This window comes from Chaetodon auriga, chromosome 5 (genome assembly GCF_051107435.1).
Source record: "Chaetodon auriga isolate fChaAug3 chromosome 5, fChaAug3.hap1, whole genome shotgun sequence".
NCBI classification, from domain to species: Eukaryota; Metazoa; Chordata; class Actinopteri; order Chaetodontiformes; family Chaetodontidae; genus Chaetodon; species Chaetodon auriga.
Window position 1 is genome coordinate 25,914,394 of NC_135078.1, and position 16,184 is coordinate 25,930,577.

The 16,184-nt window shown below is 43.5% G+C and overlaps 1 protein-coding gene across 1 annotated transcript in view; it reads right to left on the reverse strand.

Annotated features, from left to right (window-relative positions):
• Nucleotides 1-16,184, reverse strand: part of vcana (versican a) — a 62,047-nt gene that overhangs the window by 43,274 nt on the left and 2,589 nt on the right. Inside the window, exons 2-5 of the mRNA XM_076730558.1 lie at nucleotides 5,549-5,932; nucleotides 4,307-4,481; nucleotides 4,028-4,155; nucleotides 1,503-1,796 (exon numbers count right to left, since the gene is read on the reverse strand). Of these exons, the coding sequence (XP_076586673.1) occupies nucleotides 1,503-1,796; nucleotides 4,028-4,155; nucleotides 4,307-4,481; nucleotides 5,549-5,932 (981 nt within the window). The remainder of the gene's footprint in view (nucleotides 1-1,502; nucleotides 1,797-4,027; nucleotides 4,156-4,306; nucleotides 4,482-5,548; nucleotides 5,933-16,184) is intronic.

A 16,184-nucleotide genomic window follows, 5' to 3' on the forward strand; every position in this document is an offset into this window, starting at 1 on the left:
CTAACTGACGTAGGTTTACATAATATTTCATTTTTGAGATATTATTGGGAGTGGGAAAGCAGGAAATGATGGAGTGAGTCCAAACAAGGGTACTTAAAATGCACTTAGACGGGGGCGTAAATACAACAGGACTCAGAGAGCTGACATGGAATACACAGAGCAGGAGGTGAGGGTGGGCTGTTTGTGTGCCCTCTGAACTCCATGGGGACTTATCACCACGACAGTTAGCATAGCTCAGGGCCAGTAAATGGCCTGGCAGGGGCCGGCTTATCTGTCCAACCTCTCATTTGTAAAGATGGAAAGGCCAGGTCAAGGGTCACCAAGGATGACTGAATTTAGAAGTCCAGCAGTAGCTTTGTCCATTATCCAAACGTCTGCTCTGATAAGTACAAGTGAGAATGACAGAGGGCAAACTCTGACAGCGGAAATGAGATGAGAAAGGCGAAAAGGGAGCTAGATAGTGAGACTAAAAGGGCTGTCAGGTGTGGTATTACTTTCACTGCATCTCCAAATGGCAACTATCACCTGTCATTCAGTTTTGCCCAGGAGATGCTGATTAGTTAAGAACACTCACATTTTGAGGGATTAGCCTAATTCTGCTAAGTTCCAGTGAACCATGAAGTGTCACCGTCTTTGCAAAGCTAGCTGTCTTCCCATGGGCAGTAATCACCATGGTTTACAACATGTCCTACAAGAGTCCACAGAAGATGAAAAAAGTTGACATGATTAATGAATTTCTCCATTCCCAACACCTCGCCTATTTTTAATGTATTTGGAATAACAGTCTGTTTGGCCTTTCATAAATGTGATAATATTATCTAAAATGACCACGAAAGGTTGAACAGCACTCAAGTACATAAACTGGTTTAGTTTTTTCACATCAGCAGAGAGGTTGTACAAGGATAAAGCTTAAGGAGCCCTGATTAGTGCAGCTGGAAGTAATAAAGATAAAAAACAAAACACAGACAGATTCTGATTCCTCAGGAACTCTCCAGCAGGCTATTGGTCATGAGTCTCCCCATTCGAATAAGAACTGTCATATCCATTAGTGTTTACCACTATGATTTTACTCTACCCTTGGCTAATTTCGCGGCCACAGAAATGGGCGGGAAACTAAAATGTGAGACAGTGAGGTCAACTGGACACTGTAATCTGTATGACTTGTCTGGCACATAACACACAACGCTCATAACACTCAAAATCATTCCCCCAGTTGGCTCATGCTGTCGTCATCAAAACTATACCATCGTAAAGCAAAAAACAGGTACACAGGGAACGACACAACGGACGAAAGACGAGACAGACTATAAACATTTTCAAATGCTGGTCTGGTTCAGATGTGGGAATGTGTACAGTGGTGCAAAGGAGCAGAAAATCAAAGGGTGGGGGAGCACAGGCGAATAGGAGATGAGATCATAGCTCCTCACAGTCCAGGCCTGGTTTTGACGGGGAACGGCCTGTGCCTTCAATCACTGTCTGCCACTCCCTGTGAGCGAGTTTACCTTTAAAACAGTAAGCTCCGAGCTTCGTCCTTGGCTCTGGGAAGCCTGTCTGGTTTCTGTAGCGGTACATGGTCCTGACACCGAGCAGGCCTCCCCCACACTGCATTCTGGGTACTGCCACGGGATGCCGTGCACTGCCATCGGAGAGCCAGCCATAGTCGCATCTGTCCAGACCGTGTCGCCAGGCAGCGTGGAGCTGGCCTGTGGAGGCCAGGACAGCGTTCCTCTTCTGACACTCTCGGCTGGCCTCCTCAAAGGTCATCTTATGGCTCACGGGAGCATAGTACACTTCACCTGAAATACAGAGGGCAGAAAGCAACCAAGTGTTCACAACAAGCACTAATTCAAAGGCAGCATGGCAACAAAATCTGATTACTGTAAGTAAGCAGTCACGCAGGGCAGAGGGCTCAGCTCATTGTTTAACTAATTCCACAAACTTTGGCATTAATCAGTGCTGTATTGCTAACAGATGGACGGTCATTTCATATTTCATTTTGAATTATCTGCACCGAAAACAGAGCTAAAAAGTATCGCATTCGGAGTAACCTCAAGCTACAGATTTTTAGATTATTCTGACCTTTCAGAGGAGCCATAGCCCAAAAGCAGCTGACAAAAGTCACAGCTGTGCAGGGCACGGCCCCAAAACATCTCCCACCGATCATATTTAGGACAACAGTAGTTCATTCATTATATTAATGTGAGGTGGGATAGCAATGCAGACAATGTGCCTGGCCTGTCAATGAATGCGTCTGTACTTCAAGACATTAGGTTTCCCCTCGGGGTGAGTGAACTACGTCTCTATCTATGTTTCCATCCTTCGTGTGGTTCATGTCAGGATCTTACCGTCAGAAAGGTCACTGCACTGTGACTGTTATGAGCTTTTGTCTTCGTCTACAGGGTAATATAAATGAAAAACTACAGAGAGGCAATATCTTAATTGAAACCAAACAACAACACAAGAGAGGACAACTGACTAAATTGTTTTCAGTTAGTCTTGGGCGTAACGTTTCAAATATCCCATGTTGGTTTCATCCCATTGATTTACAATGGCACTGAGATTAGGAGATGCTTTCCACCCAGAAATGTCTTCCCTCTTAAAAGCAGACAAGGGACATGAAATGAAATGTGAATTTTATTGCACATTTTCTGCCCTTTCAAATGTGCTGATGACTTCCAGTATGTCTTATTAGCAAAAGCTCACTTTCCACCTCTCAGACACCTCTAGACTCTGTGGTTATAGCTTAAAATTTAACTCACCGTGCCTCTTAAAGCCTCTAGGTGAATTTTTACGGTTCATTTAAAGCATTAGCGATTTCCACTCAACTTCAAAGCATGTCAAACCTCATCAGCCAAACATGTATTTTCCTTGAACATGTGAAAGGGCAGAAAAACGAGAAGACCTTCATTAACACATACTATTACACATACCGACGTAACCACAATGTCCCCAGTTCAGTTCCAGTGGAAGACATTTGTAGCGACCGCTCCCCTAACGCCTTCGCTATGTTTTAGGTCACTCTCTACTTTAAACTATGTAATGAGGCAAAACTGCCCGAAAAATAACGCCTATATGCTACTGTCTATCACCAGTTAAAACACAGAATAATGATCTAACATAAAGTCACTAAATCAAAGTAATTAACTGTTAAGTAGAGAGTTGGGATTTATGTCTGTGAAACACAGTTTAACACACCTATGTGGCACATATAAAGAGAGGTCAAAGACGCATGCATCATTTCTTTGAGAGGTTGATGAATTAAGTGGAAGATGTATGCGCATGTCCCTGGCGGCTGTCGGGTGGGACGACGTTCCCTGGCTGACACCATTGTCTACATCTGCTCATAAGGCTGATGACACAAATGTCACAATACTGACTGATATCTTCATCTTCACGACTAACTGATTTGCAGCTTGTGGCAGACTAATTTAAACTAATATTATGTGCTGTTGCAGGGCTGCGCTGTGCAAATCCCGGATAAGAAGAGCAACTACAGATGGCTGAGTGGAGTTCAGATGTGTCAGGAGGGATGTTATCACTCATAAAGCGCTCTGAGTGGAGTGGAGTCCATCAGCAATAACACGCTGTATAATGAACAGACAGAGAAGGACTGTTGGCTGAGAAGTGAAGACTTCTCATAAGTAGTGCCAAAGAAATTTAAAAGCCCCATTATCACATTTTTGTTGGTGACTTTTTAAAAAACCACAATGGTGGAGAATGAATTTCAATTCATGCTGTAGTGTCAAATTATTAGGAGCTTCTCTCTGGCCCTCAGTCCCTTTCTCTGACATGTGAAATTGTTTGTTGCAAACAAAATATATAAAAGATCACGCATTGTCACCAATACAGTATTCTAACTAGACAATTAAGTGTATTTCCACAGCGGTCTTACGAGCTGTAAAAGTAATTTGCTTTGGCACTGTGATAATTTGGAGGTTTAGTCATTTCTGCCAGAGGGTGTGTCAGTGCCTTTAAACGACACCTCATTACTTAGAACGAGAAAAGCCTAATTTTGTGGTCGACTCACCATCAAGTTTGTCTACGTAACAGAACACATCATAGGTGTCCGTGGGTTTCCTGGTCCCATATGACCTAATACCAGGTTTACCCTGGAGGTTGCCATAGCAGCCCTTCCTTGGCTTTGTGATTGGGTATCTGCACAGATAGAGAAAAAAAGCGCCATTACAGCACATAGGTCACATCATCTTACCTCTGTGCAAAAGCATTTCACATCGCATCAGAACACACAATAAAATGTAGCATTAAAAGAAATGACTTTACAGCAGAGAATTAAAATGCAGCTAACCTCACTGTCTGGTCAGCAATCCAGCCAGCATCACACTGATCGAAGCCATCCTCATACGCTGCTTTCAGTTGGTCATATGTGGCAATGGTGGCTCCAATATTTTGGCAAGTCTGGACGGCCGACTGGTAGTCCAAATTGTACCTGTTGGTGCTTGCCCGGTAGTGAAACACAACACCTGCAGGGGAAAAAAATGACCGTCCAGAAATGAAAGATAATGAAGTTTTGTTTAGAAACATGGACATAATAATCTGGAATTCATCAGCATAGTTTCAGAGCTGTAAATTACTGCAAATGACTTATAAAGCACACTCCATGAGTGAAATAATTGCGTCTCTCAGCTTCTTTGGAAAGGAGTAACTTTGCAATAAACCAAGAGGATAAGCAAAATACAGTTCACCACAAATGAACAAGATAACTGCAGATGATGCCATGGCCCTGAAATCCCCATATTTGTGGACAGTAAACAGACGCAGAAGATATGATTGATAGTCCTAATTAACATTGCATATAGTTGGAAAAGAGGTTGTGCAGATTGTAAACCAGTGAAAACCAAAACTATCCCAGTATCCCCCCGCCCCACCCATGTTTTCTACAACCCCAAAACATGAGTTATATCTCCAGAATACTTCTCAAGTGAGAGCATGTAGAATCCACATAATGACACTAGGTGAGGAACTGTAACACCCCCCCCCCCCCCCCCCAAGGAGACTATAACTTTTGGCTTGGAGGTACCACAGTAATGTTTAATTATCACAAACATAATTTCGCACTTAAATTTGACAAGGGGTATTGGGGAATACTGTTATTGCTCAGTGACGGCAAAGTAAAAAGACTTGGTCACACCCACTGAGTGCCCCACCAAGAGGAAAGTCCCCGCTGACAAGGTGGTACCCACAATGACAGGGACAGATGAGGTTATAACATAGCTCTTGTTCTGCCCATAACATGTGGAATGCCATCCATATTTGGGCTCTGATGGCTGATTGGGTTAGGTGGATGAAGGCTGGAATTAAAATATTGCGGTACTTTGTATGGACACTGACCCAAAGTCTCATCTGAGTCAAGCAAGCAAAAGGGAGCCCAAAGTCTCTCATATGGTATACATCTCTGTGACCACTCGCATTGCATTTTACTGTGATTAAGCCCTTGCAGAAACCTCCGTCTACACTCAAAGGGGAAGCAATTTTAGAGGCTTTTATGTGATTGCAGCGTCACGCGGGAAGGACATCATGAATCTCTTACCGTTGACGTCAAGGTTAACTGTATCCTGGGTGTCCTCAATGCCGTACATGACCTCACAGCGGTAAGTGCCTGCGTCACTGGCGCGCAGCTTGACCATCGTCAGTGAGGCGTCGCCTACATCCTCAGGGTGACTGGGCACTGACACACGGTTCCTGTAGCTGGAGCCGATTTTGATGACCCCGTTTTGTGCCACCAGCACTGTGGATTCTACTTCTCCCTCTATTTTGCTCCATTTGATCCGCAAGTAGTCTGTGCTATAAATGGTGGTTCCATTGGGACTGATGACGGGCGCTGAGGTTGGGATGATGGAGAAGAAGCAGGGAAGATTTACCTTCCCCGAGAGGGATCCAGTGATTGGTCTGATTATCGATAATGCGTTGGAGGCTGAAAGGCAAAAAGCAAAAAGGGTTAAATGCATTTGCAATTCAGGTGAAATTATTCACTACTGTATTCTTTGCTGCTGTTCACTTTCTCTCCCAGACAAACACGTCTCGTCTGTTTACTTTAATTCTAACAGATCGAAGTAGACACTATAAACTGCCCGACTCATTTACATTGACGGGGTGTGACAACACCCAGCCTAATAAAAAAAAAAAAAAAAACATGCATCATGGCCTGAAAACGGCTGTTGGAAAGTCAAACCTCATCCTTAAAACGATGGGTGTGGGAACACATTTAACACTGCCTGTAGTGTACGTGCAGCGTGTTTGTGTGAAGTTAGTTCTAATTGGTGGAGTCATGGTTGCATCACTTGATGTTATGCCTCTGCTGAGTTCTGTGCATGCTAGTTTTCCTTCTCAAATAATCCCACCTTCAACTACATGACAGCTTACTGATGATGATGATGAAGATGATGATGATGATGATGACAGGTAAAACTACACAAGTTCTCAGCTGAAAACTTACTACTGATGTTACTCACCAGTACATTGCAGCACAATGTAAGGTTATTTAATTTGACAATATAAAACATTGTGTTGCAAGCAGCAAAGAGTTACACTACAGCTAAACAAGACAAGGTTAACTATGTCTCTGCCCGCCCTGGGGGTCCGCCCACAGTTACAACTGTTGACTGTACCTCAGTCTCACTCCACTTCTATGTGATGGGGCAAAGCAAACAGGGTATCAGACAGCATGCCAGACACAAATGAATGGCAACAGGCTGAATCACAGTTGTGGAGAGGAAGAAGATTTACCTTTCTTTTTTTTTCTTTCTTTTTTTTTTTCTCCTCTGGGGGGTTAGGGGTGAGGGTTGGGGATTCACAGGGAACAATGCAGGGAATGCTCTGGAAACAGTGGTGGGACAGCCCCCGAGGCATGAGTGTGTGCTTTAACAGAGGGCCTTATTAGGATGAGGGGTGAAACCAGCTGTTATTTCCAGACTGGGAGCCCAGTCTAATTGAAAGGTGTCCGTCCATACCCAGAGACAAGGCCGGGGACTAGGGACCAGGAGAGCCAGGGGGGCCGGAGGGGCCCAAGATGCTCACCTCAGGGGGCAACACTGTCACCTTCACCTCTGAGTAAATGGTCACAGGCTTCACAGGAAGAAGACTGGAAGGGGGTAATCACAGTCTGCTACTTTAAGAACAGACTGAAGCTTTAATGCTGTGAGGCACCGCTGACACATCAGTCAGTTGGCTGCAGATAAGCTGTAAGCAAGCCAGCCGAATGTGGCCATGTCAGATGACTCTGTGTTCAGTGCAATGAAAAGAAGGAGGGAGGAGCAGGGAGAGAGGGAGGAAGATGAAGAGCGGAAGAGAGAGAGAGGGGGAGAGATGGGGAGAAGGAGGGACGGGAGAGAGGAGGTGACTGTGAAAGAGCCAAAAGTAGGAGGCAGAGAGAGAAGCGTTTACTCATTCAGAGCTTACCTGTTGCAGATGCAGCTTCACAGAGACAATATAACCACAGGATATGCTTTATATTTAGTATCATCTGTTGGAAAGAAAATTAACAAGCTGCATTAGCAAACAACTCATACAAGGTCTTCACTTTGATGTTGTTTTCTCTTTCTGTTTGATGCATCCACATCTTCCTTAGGAGACATACATTTGTTGAGTTGGACTTCTCATCTACACTTTGCAGAAATATTAAGTGTCCAAGCATTAATGCAGCATAAGGTCTTTCATAACAAATTAACACTCATCAGGGATATGAACAAAAAGTTTGACCATAAAAAATCAACTTTGATTAAGCTTTTTTTTTTTTTTTCCAGACAATAATGGATTGATCTCCCTCTTCAGAATATGAAAAGCCCTTGAACACAAAGGACATCACATTTCTCTGACATATCACATTACAACATGTTTCAGTTGTTGAATTAAATTAAAAGTAAGATTTGGAGGGAAACAATGTCTCAGGCTCGTGCTTTCTGTGAATCTGTGGATGAAAGAGGTAAAGCTTCCTGAGTTCCTCGAAGTGCAGAGTTTTGGGGGACAGGAGCAGTGAGCCCACCGCCCTCATTTCCACCCCACTGTGTACACACACAAGTGCTGGTTCGCAGTGGGAGCTGCACACGGTTCTCCATAAAAAGAAGCTCAGTGTAAAATGGCAACTGGCAGTGACAAAAGATCATCATCTAAAATATTTCAGGGTGGGTACGATTGTGACTTAATGCCAGCACTCCCACAAGTCTATCCCGAGTCAACGGACCCACCCTAATGGAAACTTAATGAAATGAGACTTTGGGGAGACAAGTCCAGGACTATTCATGACACATCTCTCTGCATATTTGTTTCTTAAATTTTATAATATAGTTGTTGAGAGCTGCTTAAACTGCAGAGAGTCGCAGCAGGATTTCTAGGAAATCGGAAAAAAGAGTAAATCAGCGGAATATCAGCACCTCAGCATCACACAGGCGTTTAATCGGTGGCAGATTTTTGCAGTTTGTGGTCCTTCATGTGCAGCCCAGAGTTGCTGCCTGGCATGAAACCAAAAAAATCTGCTACTGGGAAATAAAATAATGATATTGTCATCCGCTGATGGGTTGATTAAAACTCTGTTTTGGTGCCGTTTCTACTTCTTCTTTCTCCTTCACTGAAACACCTGTGGCTTTCGGATGCCCGACAGAAATCATGGCAGGAAAATTTGGCACACGGATTATTCTGATTTCAAATTAGAAAGTGTGAATTGAAAAAGGTGTGTAGTGCTCGTCAATCCGCAGAGGTGTTTTTGGAAATTCACGTGCAGCACTCAGTAGCGGGACGCAGCAGGTTATCTAAGGACAACACGGCATCACTGGGTGTGTTCGTGTTTTAACCTTGAGTAAAGTCTTAAGTTAACTTTTACAGACGGATTTCTTTCATTCTATAAGAAAATATTCCATATTGAGAAAAAATAAGCCAGAAAGTGCATTAACAGCCAAATGTCTGGTTAAGGGCAATACTCACAATTAATAGTTCAGTTCAAACAAAAAGCAGAGAAATACTTACGTTTAAAGATGTTTTATTCCATAAAATGAACAAATATCGATATATGTCCTTAAATCCAGTTATTCCCAGTGAGAAGCATGCGTGCGTAAAAAGTCCCCAAATATGTCCACTCCAAGTGGGCGCAGCAGCACTAATATCCCCGGTGCGCCTTTCTCTTCTCCCTGATGCTCCAGAGTTGCAGGGTCCCACTTCGGGATGATCCTTGTTCTGATCGGAGCGACAGAAACCGTGAAGTGCTGGCAAGCAACAAGTTCAATTTTGCCTAACGCACACTGTTATTTCGTCAGTGTCAGAGAGGAGGGGCAGAGTGCCCATCCGAAAAGTGAATGAGACACCTTGGAGAGGAGGAGGAGGAAAAAAAGCTTAATTTGGCCCTGTGCCTGAGAGGTACAATTCTTATCCAATCAGACTGCCCCGAAATCACGCGGATCATTTGTGCAGGTAGCACGTCTGTCATTTTAGAGTGCGTCTTCATCCAGAGCGCAGAATCTGATGACTTCACATGTGGCAGAAAATTCAATCAAACGAGAAAGAAATCACACCCAGTTCTAAACTTTATTATAGGCGTGTCTCGTTTCTATCACTTGCAGCATAAGAAACGGAGATGATCCACTACCTTTGATAATTGAGCTGATGCCCTGTGGAGAGCGCACCAGTCACATTCACGGGTGCGCAATGGAAACGGGGTGGTACAGTCATGTCTCTGGTTGACACTGAGTCACTACCTCCTGTTTGTTCCAACAACACATTTCTGTCAATACTGTGAGGGAGTTCTCCCCTCCACCCCATTGAGCCTCTGTGGACGGAGGCGCACGTGCATGCGCCCACTGGATTTCAAGATGAAATTGGATTGGATAAATTTCGCCTTAATAAAAAGTTGTTTAATTATAGACATACGTTTTAATTGGGATGTGGTTGTGAAATACAAGATACAATAGGACGTGAGAAACTAAAGCTCGTCTACGGGACAGAAATGGATCATCTCAAATGGAAATAGATGATCTCTGATTAAACATGACTGCCTCACTGATGTGGAGGGGAGTCAGCAAACAGTGGCTGACTGAAACCTCTGTGCTTGGCTTTTCCACACGGGGGAGAGGCTGGACCACAGTTTATCAACTCTTGCCTAATAATCACCACGATTGGCTACTGTTAGATAGCAGGGCTGAGCTGTGAGAGCTGCGCTTCCGTGTGTGCGTGTCTGTGCAGTGTGTGTGCGTGTCTGTGCAGTGTGTGTGCGGTCGGACATTTGAACATGTCTGGTATAGAGTATTAGACTGAACAAGAAGTCTACATTCCCAGTGTGACAAACAGCACGAAATAATCCAGCGTGTTGTCATAAATATAGTTTGTATGTTATGTTAAATGTTGGAATTTGGACAACACGCACTCTGAAGGACTCGAAACTTGTTTCACTTCAATTTGTTAGTATATTGGACAAACAGCTTGGTGGTGGATGAAATACATGGTAATCTATTTCCGTTTGGGAGGTTCAGTGTTTCCATAAGTAATTAATCTTTATTTACCTTAAAATAAACTTTTCAAAAGCAGACTTAGGCCATGTTGAACGCTGTGATCTCTGTAAGATTTTCAAAGTGCAATGCAAGCTGTGTGCAATTTTATCATTTTGCTTTACAATTAAACATACAGGGAGATTGTACAGCAAGACTGCATAGCACAAAGCACCTGCACTGTTTAAAGATGAGCTTTAATTACGTTTTTACCAATTTTGAAATTTGTATTTTATCTCAGCTTAGTTGCTTTGAAGGATTTTTTCCCTCTAACACACTTGACATAGGGGCCTTTTTATTAACAGATCGACATCATGAAAGACTTCAGCAGAGGGCTACACAATGGGATCATGTTTACAGTGTTCCCTAATAACAGCCTCAGCAGACATATTGGCTTCTGCATGTGAATCAGAACTGACGGGTAGGTCTGGTTGCCGACTCTAGTGGGGCGGACTAATTGTTCAAAATCATGGTGTTGCCTTCTGAAGACACTCACACCAGCTGAGAGCGGGAGCAGAGGTGATAAGCCTCTGACAGAGAAGATTGCCCTTGAAGCCCCAGGGGCCCTTGTAAAAAGTTGTAGGTGCCTTTTCCATACCTGCGTGCATTGTAATCATCTCAGGACTCAGCACCAGTTAGCCACAGTACAGCTTTCCTCTGCAAGGCTGGACTGGTCTGGACAGCCAGACCCTGAGAAAGAGAGGAGGTGAGAGAAGCGCTGGGTGAGATAGAAAGGGAAGGCTGGAGTTAATAGGTTGTCATTTTTAACTTATTTCCTATCTCGCACGAACAGCCTTCCACTTACTGTGGCACTAAGTCTCTTTTAGACAACTGAAGTGGACAAAACTAGGAAATGGCACTTCATCCTCGATATTTGCAGTTCGAGACGTGTTGGAACTCAGAGGAAACAAACGTGCGCGTAGAGCCATCAATCAGTCGAACAGACTCTGACAAAGACAGACTGCATTCTGATGTCAAAGCTGCAGGTAACAGGTCTCATTCTTTAAACAACCAACTTGACAAAGAGCTCAAACTGACCTGATTCTGGGTGGAATTTGCCACCTGACCTCAGCCTAGTTAACAGCTGGGCCACTCAGTTTTAGAGTTACGGGAATCATTTAATCATTTTACTGGTTTACCTCCTTAACTGAGTCCTCGTTAAGTTAAAAGTTGCAAGTCACTTACTGCCGTGTAAACCGTCTCTACTGTATGTGTAACCGTAGAAGCCCTGTTGCCTTTCAGCGCTCGTAAATCAATGAGTCAATCAAAGAGCGTTTGATCCTGGTGATCCGCTGTGCGGGCCCCAAGATGACCCACATATCACATGACCTATAAAGGTGGTCTACCTCCGGCCTCATGCCACCGCAGACAGTGTAAAAGGGGCGTTAAATGTCTCTGACCCCGAGGGATCTGCTCTACTGAACTCACCATATCGAAAACCAAGGCTGCTCTGATTTTAATGTGTTTTATCAGCCACATACAAATCAGTATGTTTCTGTGGTTCTGTGAAAGGAAATCATCCATTACCTCCGAGTATACACGCAGGAGAGAAAAGCTGGAATCAATGCGAAATCACCTGATGTGTTTGACAAGATGTTTGCTCCTGAATAAACAAACTAAACCTAAACAAACAACAAGTGGTACACATCAAGATCACAAATTACTCCTCTGGGCACTGCTGGAAGAAAAAGAAATTAATAAATAACGGTGTGAAACCAGCTGTACAATGTAAGCGTCAAACAACAGCCAAACCTGTGACACACAGAGAGGAAAAAAAAAAAAAAGCTCGCTCCCAAGGTACAGGGAAACAAGCTGTGTGTGTGCTTTGTGAGTGAACCCCCTGTTCAGAGCAGAAAATGTGGGAAAATGAAGTTGCCTCTGGACAGACATGAACCATGATCCTCTGGAGCCGAGTGTGGAGGCCCAGACCACCGAGGCTGATCCCTTCAGCTTTAGTGAGAGACCAAGACAGGCGAGCGACAGCACAGGAGCCGATTTTAATCATGTTTCCTCAGACTCAAAATCGGGTCAATGTATGCTTCGCTTGCTTTATTAAAACCAGATTTAGTGACGAAGGAAAATGTACGATGGGGGGAACTTAAAAAAGCTATTGTGCATAAAGGCTGGAGTCTGACTGATAAAGGATTTTTGAGGCCAACGCTCAAAATTGGTATTAGAAAAAAAGCACACAGATGACAGTATATCATCCAATATTCATATCAGGGAACAGTTCTGGCACTGAGTCCTAAAATTTGGTTATTACAAAGAATTACACTCCATGTACTACATGTAGTGAGGAAGGCTGTTTGACTAAACTCTCCTAATAAGCATGAGGTAAACTTGAATTAGGAAAGAAGAGGTCAAAAAACTTCCTCTAATCATATTTCTATTCATATATGTGCCAACGTAGAGATCAATATTGACACATCACACAGGCCATTACTGTCCTGGCGGTCTATGAAATTGTGTCTAATATTTTGCCTTATTTCTTATTCGTATACCTAACTTTGCGAGCCAAGTCTAACACTTTTTAGAAGGAATATTTCAGACTTGGAAACATCTCAGTGAACTCTGAACTGTGTTTTCAGTGAGACACAAACAGACAGCAGCGCCACTCTTCTTCTCAGCCAACCACACCCACTCGTTTCTACGACTTCCGAACAGCATAAAAATAATTGAAAGGAAAAAGAAAGAAAAAGCTGCACGCTGCCATGTGAGAACGACTGTGGCACCGCGGTCTGGGGTCGTCTGTACCAGGTGTCTATCGTGTAGGCGCCAGGTGTCAATCAACGGGCAGGACTCAGTGGTGGTGGTGACAGCTGGTGGACTGTCAGGTGGTCTGAGGGGTGTTACTGGGATACATAAGTTTGCCCCACTGTCCACTAATTGGTGCCTCTCGTGAGACCCACTGACCCGCTCTACCTCTGCTTTAACCATTTGGTGCTCCGTTTTCCTCACTTCTGTCTTTACAATGTAACGTCTCTTTACTCTTCAGTCGTGTGGTTGGCAAACTCCAAACGCCACAAGACCAGATCAAGCTTCCATGTTTACAAAAGGGACGCCTTTCCCACTTCAGCTCGACTAAAGAGGCAGTAGGTTGGATCCAAGTCAATTAAATATACATCGGTAAGCACAGGTAAAACGTAAGCAGATCTTTTAAAACTACAACTGTGAGTGGAAAAAGGTGGGAAGCAGAAAATAAATGTAAATAAAACAGAATGCAATAATTCGCTTTTTGACATACACTCAACTGAAAACAGTACAATTACAATATATAAAATGTTTCAGCTTCATTTGATGCAACAACATGTTTCAAACAAGTTTGGACAGGAGCAACTAAAGACTGGGAAAGTCGTGGGATGCTCCAAAAACACCTGTTTGGATCATTCCACAGGTAAACAGGTTGATTGGTAACAGGTGAGAGTATCATAATTGGGTATGAAAGGGGCGTCCTGGAAAGATCTTTCACAAGCGAGGATGGAGCAAGGTTCACCACTTTGTGAACACATGATTGTATAAAGGATACTACAGCGTGGGCTTGGGAACACTTCGTAAAACCGTTGTCGTCAAACACAGTTCGTTTGCACAGTTTGTTTTTTTGGAATTGGGGTTGTATGTAAATCATCACCTGTGACGAATCCCTCAGACGATAAGACATGTCTGTAACTGTAATGTAATACATGCAAAAACATCTTCCTGTGAAACTCATGTGTGTTCCCATTGACTACAAGATTTCAGAAGATTGTGATTCAACCACCCAACCCAAGCCTCGGCGTCAAAGGCCCTGTCGCAAGATCAAGTTTTGACGGTGATGGTTTGAGAGGCCCAGCAGCCTGGAACTGTATGAATCACTGCATCTGCCACCTTCGAGCAAAACACTTTAATCTGAAAGGATGGCAAAGGAACAAAGACAGAGGAAGTGACTGAGAGAGAGAGAGAGAGAGAGAGAGAGGAAGAGAGGAAGAGAGGAAGAGAGGGAGGAGGTGGGGCAGAGAAAATGGTTCCATAACCAGAAACAGACCATTCCCACGTCACATCTTTGCCAATTGCAGTTAACATAATGCAGCATTGTGGGAACCATTTAATTCTCTAACCTCATCCCTTCTGCTGAAATCTGCCGGTACATGACCTCTGGGGACTCAGGATTACAGTATTTCAAATTAAGTTTGGGTGTCATATTTGACAACTTCGCACCAAGGTATTTAAAAATGTGTGATCTATGACACATGTGCATACTGTGTGAAATTCATTGAGTCCCCATGGTAGAATTCCCAAAGGAGTCATGCGTCTCACTGTACTTCAACCACAGAAAAAATGGGTGTGAGACAGTCAGTTATTAAGCCAGTCAGCAATTAGGCCTACACGAGAGAAGGCAATGTGGACAGCTCGTCAACCCTTTGGTCTCTGACCAAGAGGAAGTCAAGATAATAACATAATGTATTCCCAGCCATGAGAGAAAATCAAGTCAACTGTAGAAAGTCATTTTGGTTTCTTTGGTTCCAATTACCATTTTAAAGGATGTTTTGGTAAAACTGCAATAAAAATCCATTTTGGTCATCCATCAGAATGCTTGGGTGGTACATTCTGCATTTAGAATTGCTCAGTGGTTACTGTACATTACTGTACACTTCGAAGTAGCAACCGGTCATGAAAAATCATGAAAAAGTTATGGTGACACAAGGCAGCACACTTCAAACAACACAATTCATCTTAAGCAAAAAAATGTGAGTCAGATCTCAACCGTCATAAAATAAGTGGTAACAGTCTTCTTTATGCATGAGTAACTGTGGAAGAAGAAGAAGAAAATATGTAGGTTAAGGTAGAACCTTTCGTCACAAATTACAAACTGCTTCCCTACGTGAAAAAAGAGAAAGTCTCCCTGGAGCACACTCTGCAGCAGGTTGTCATTATCACACACTTAATGTTCAACTACCATCCTCTTAAAACCTGCAGAACATTTGGCTTAATTCAAATAATGAGGACCAATCGGTTCACACCAGCATCTCAAAGAGAAACCGCGGGTTATTTGTGGCGATCAAAAGGTCGTTTTAATGACTGGCTGAAACAAAGCAGGTACTCTTCGCCACTGGCAAAACTTCTAGACCAGTAAGGAAAAAGCCCCACGACTGGAAGACGAGTCAGCGCAAAATGTGGAGATATTTGATTGGTTCAGCAGCAACAAAGGTTTTACCTGTGTTGTACAGTACATAGTTTGCACCATATGAGGCTTTCATGTGAGCAATGACATCTGTGGGTGCTTAACGCTGAGCTTTTATTCCACACCAACACTGGATATCCGACGTGTCTGTTCTTTCAGGCATGTGAATGAGGTGGTACTTGAAACACTGTAGTGCTGCTATCTCTGTGACCTCAAAGGGACTTTATGAGAGTTTAATTGATGATAAATTCATTGAAAATATGTATTTATAGACTCCCCCTTTGGTCTTTGGTCATATAGTTTAAACTCGGAGCAGAAGGTTACACACTCTATTGAAAGTGGTCCAACAGGAAGGCTCACTGCTGGTTTTGAAATATATTCCCTCAGTTTTAAACAGCCTGCCCACTGCTTTACGTCCACGTGTGTGCCGCCCCCAGCAGAACCGGCAGTACTGCCCACTGTGAGCAAAAGGGGTAACAGGTAATCCAGCCTGACACCACGGGCCCAATAAAACCAATTTGATTTCTAGAGTTAGTCAA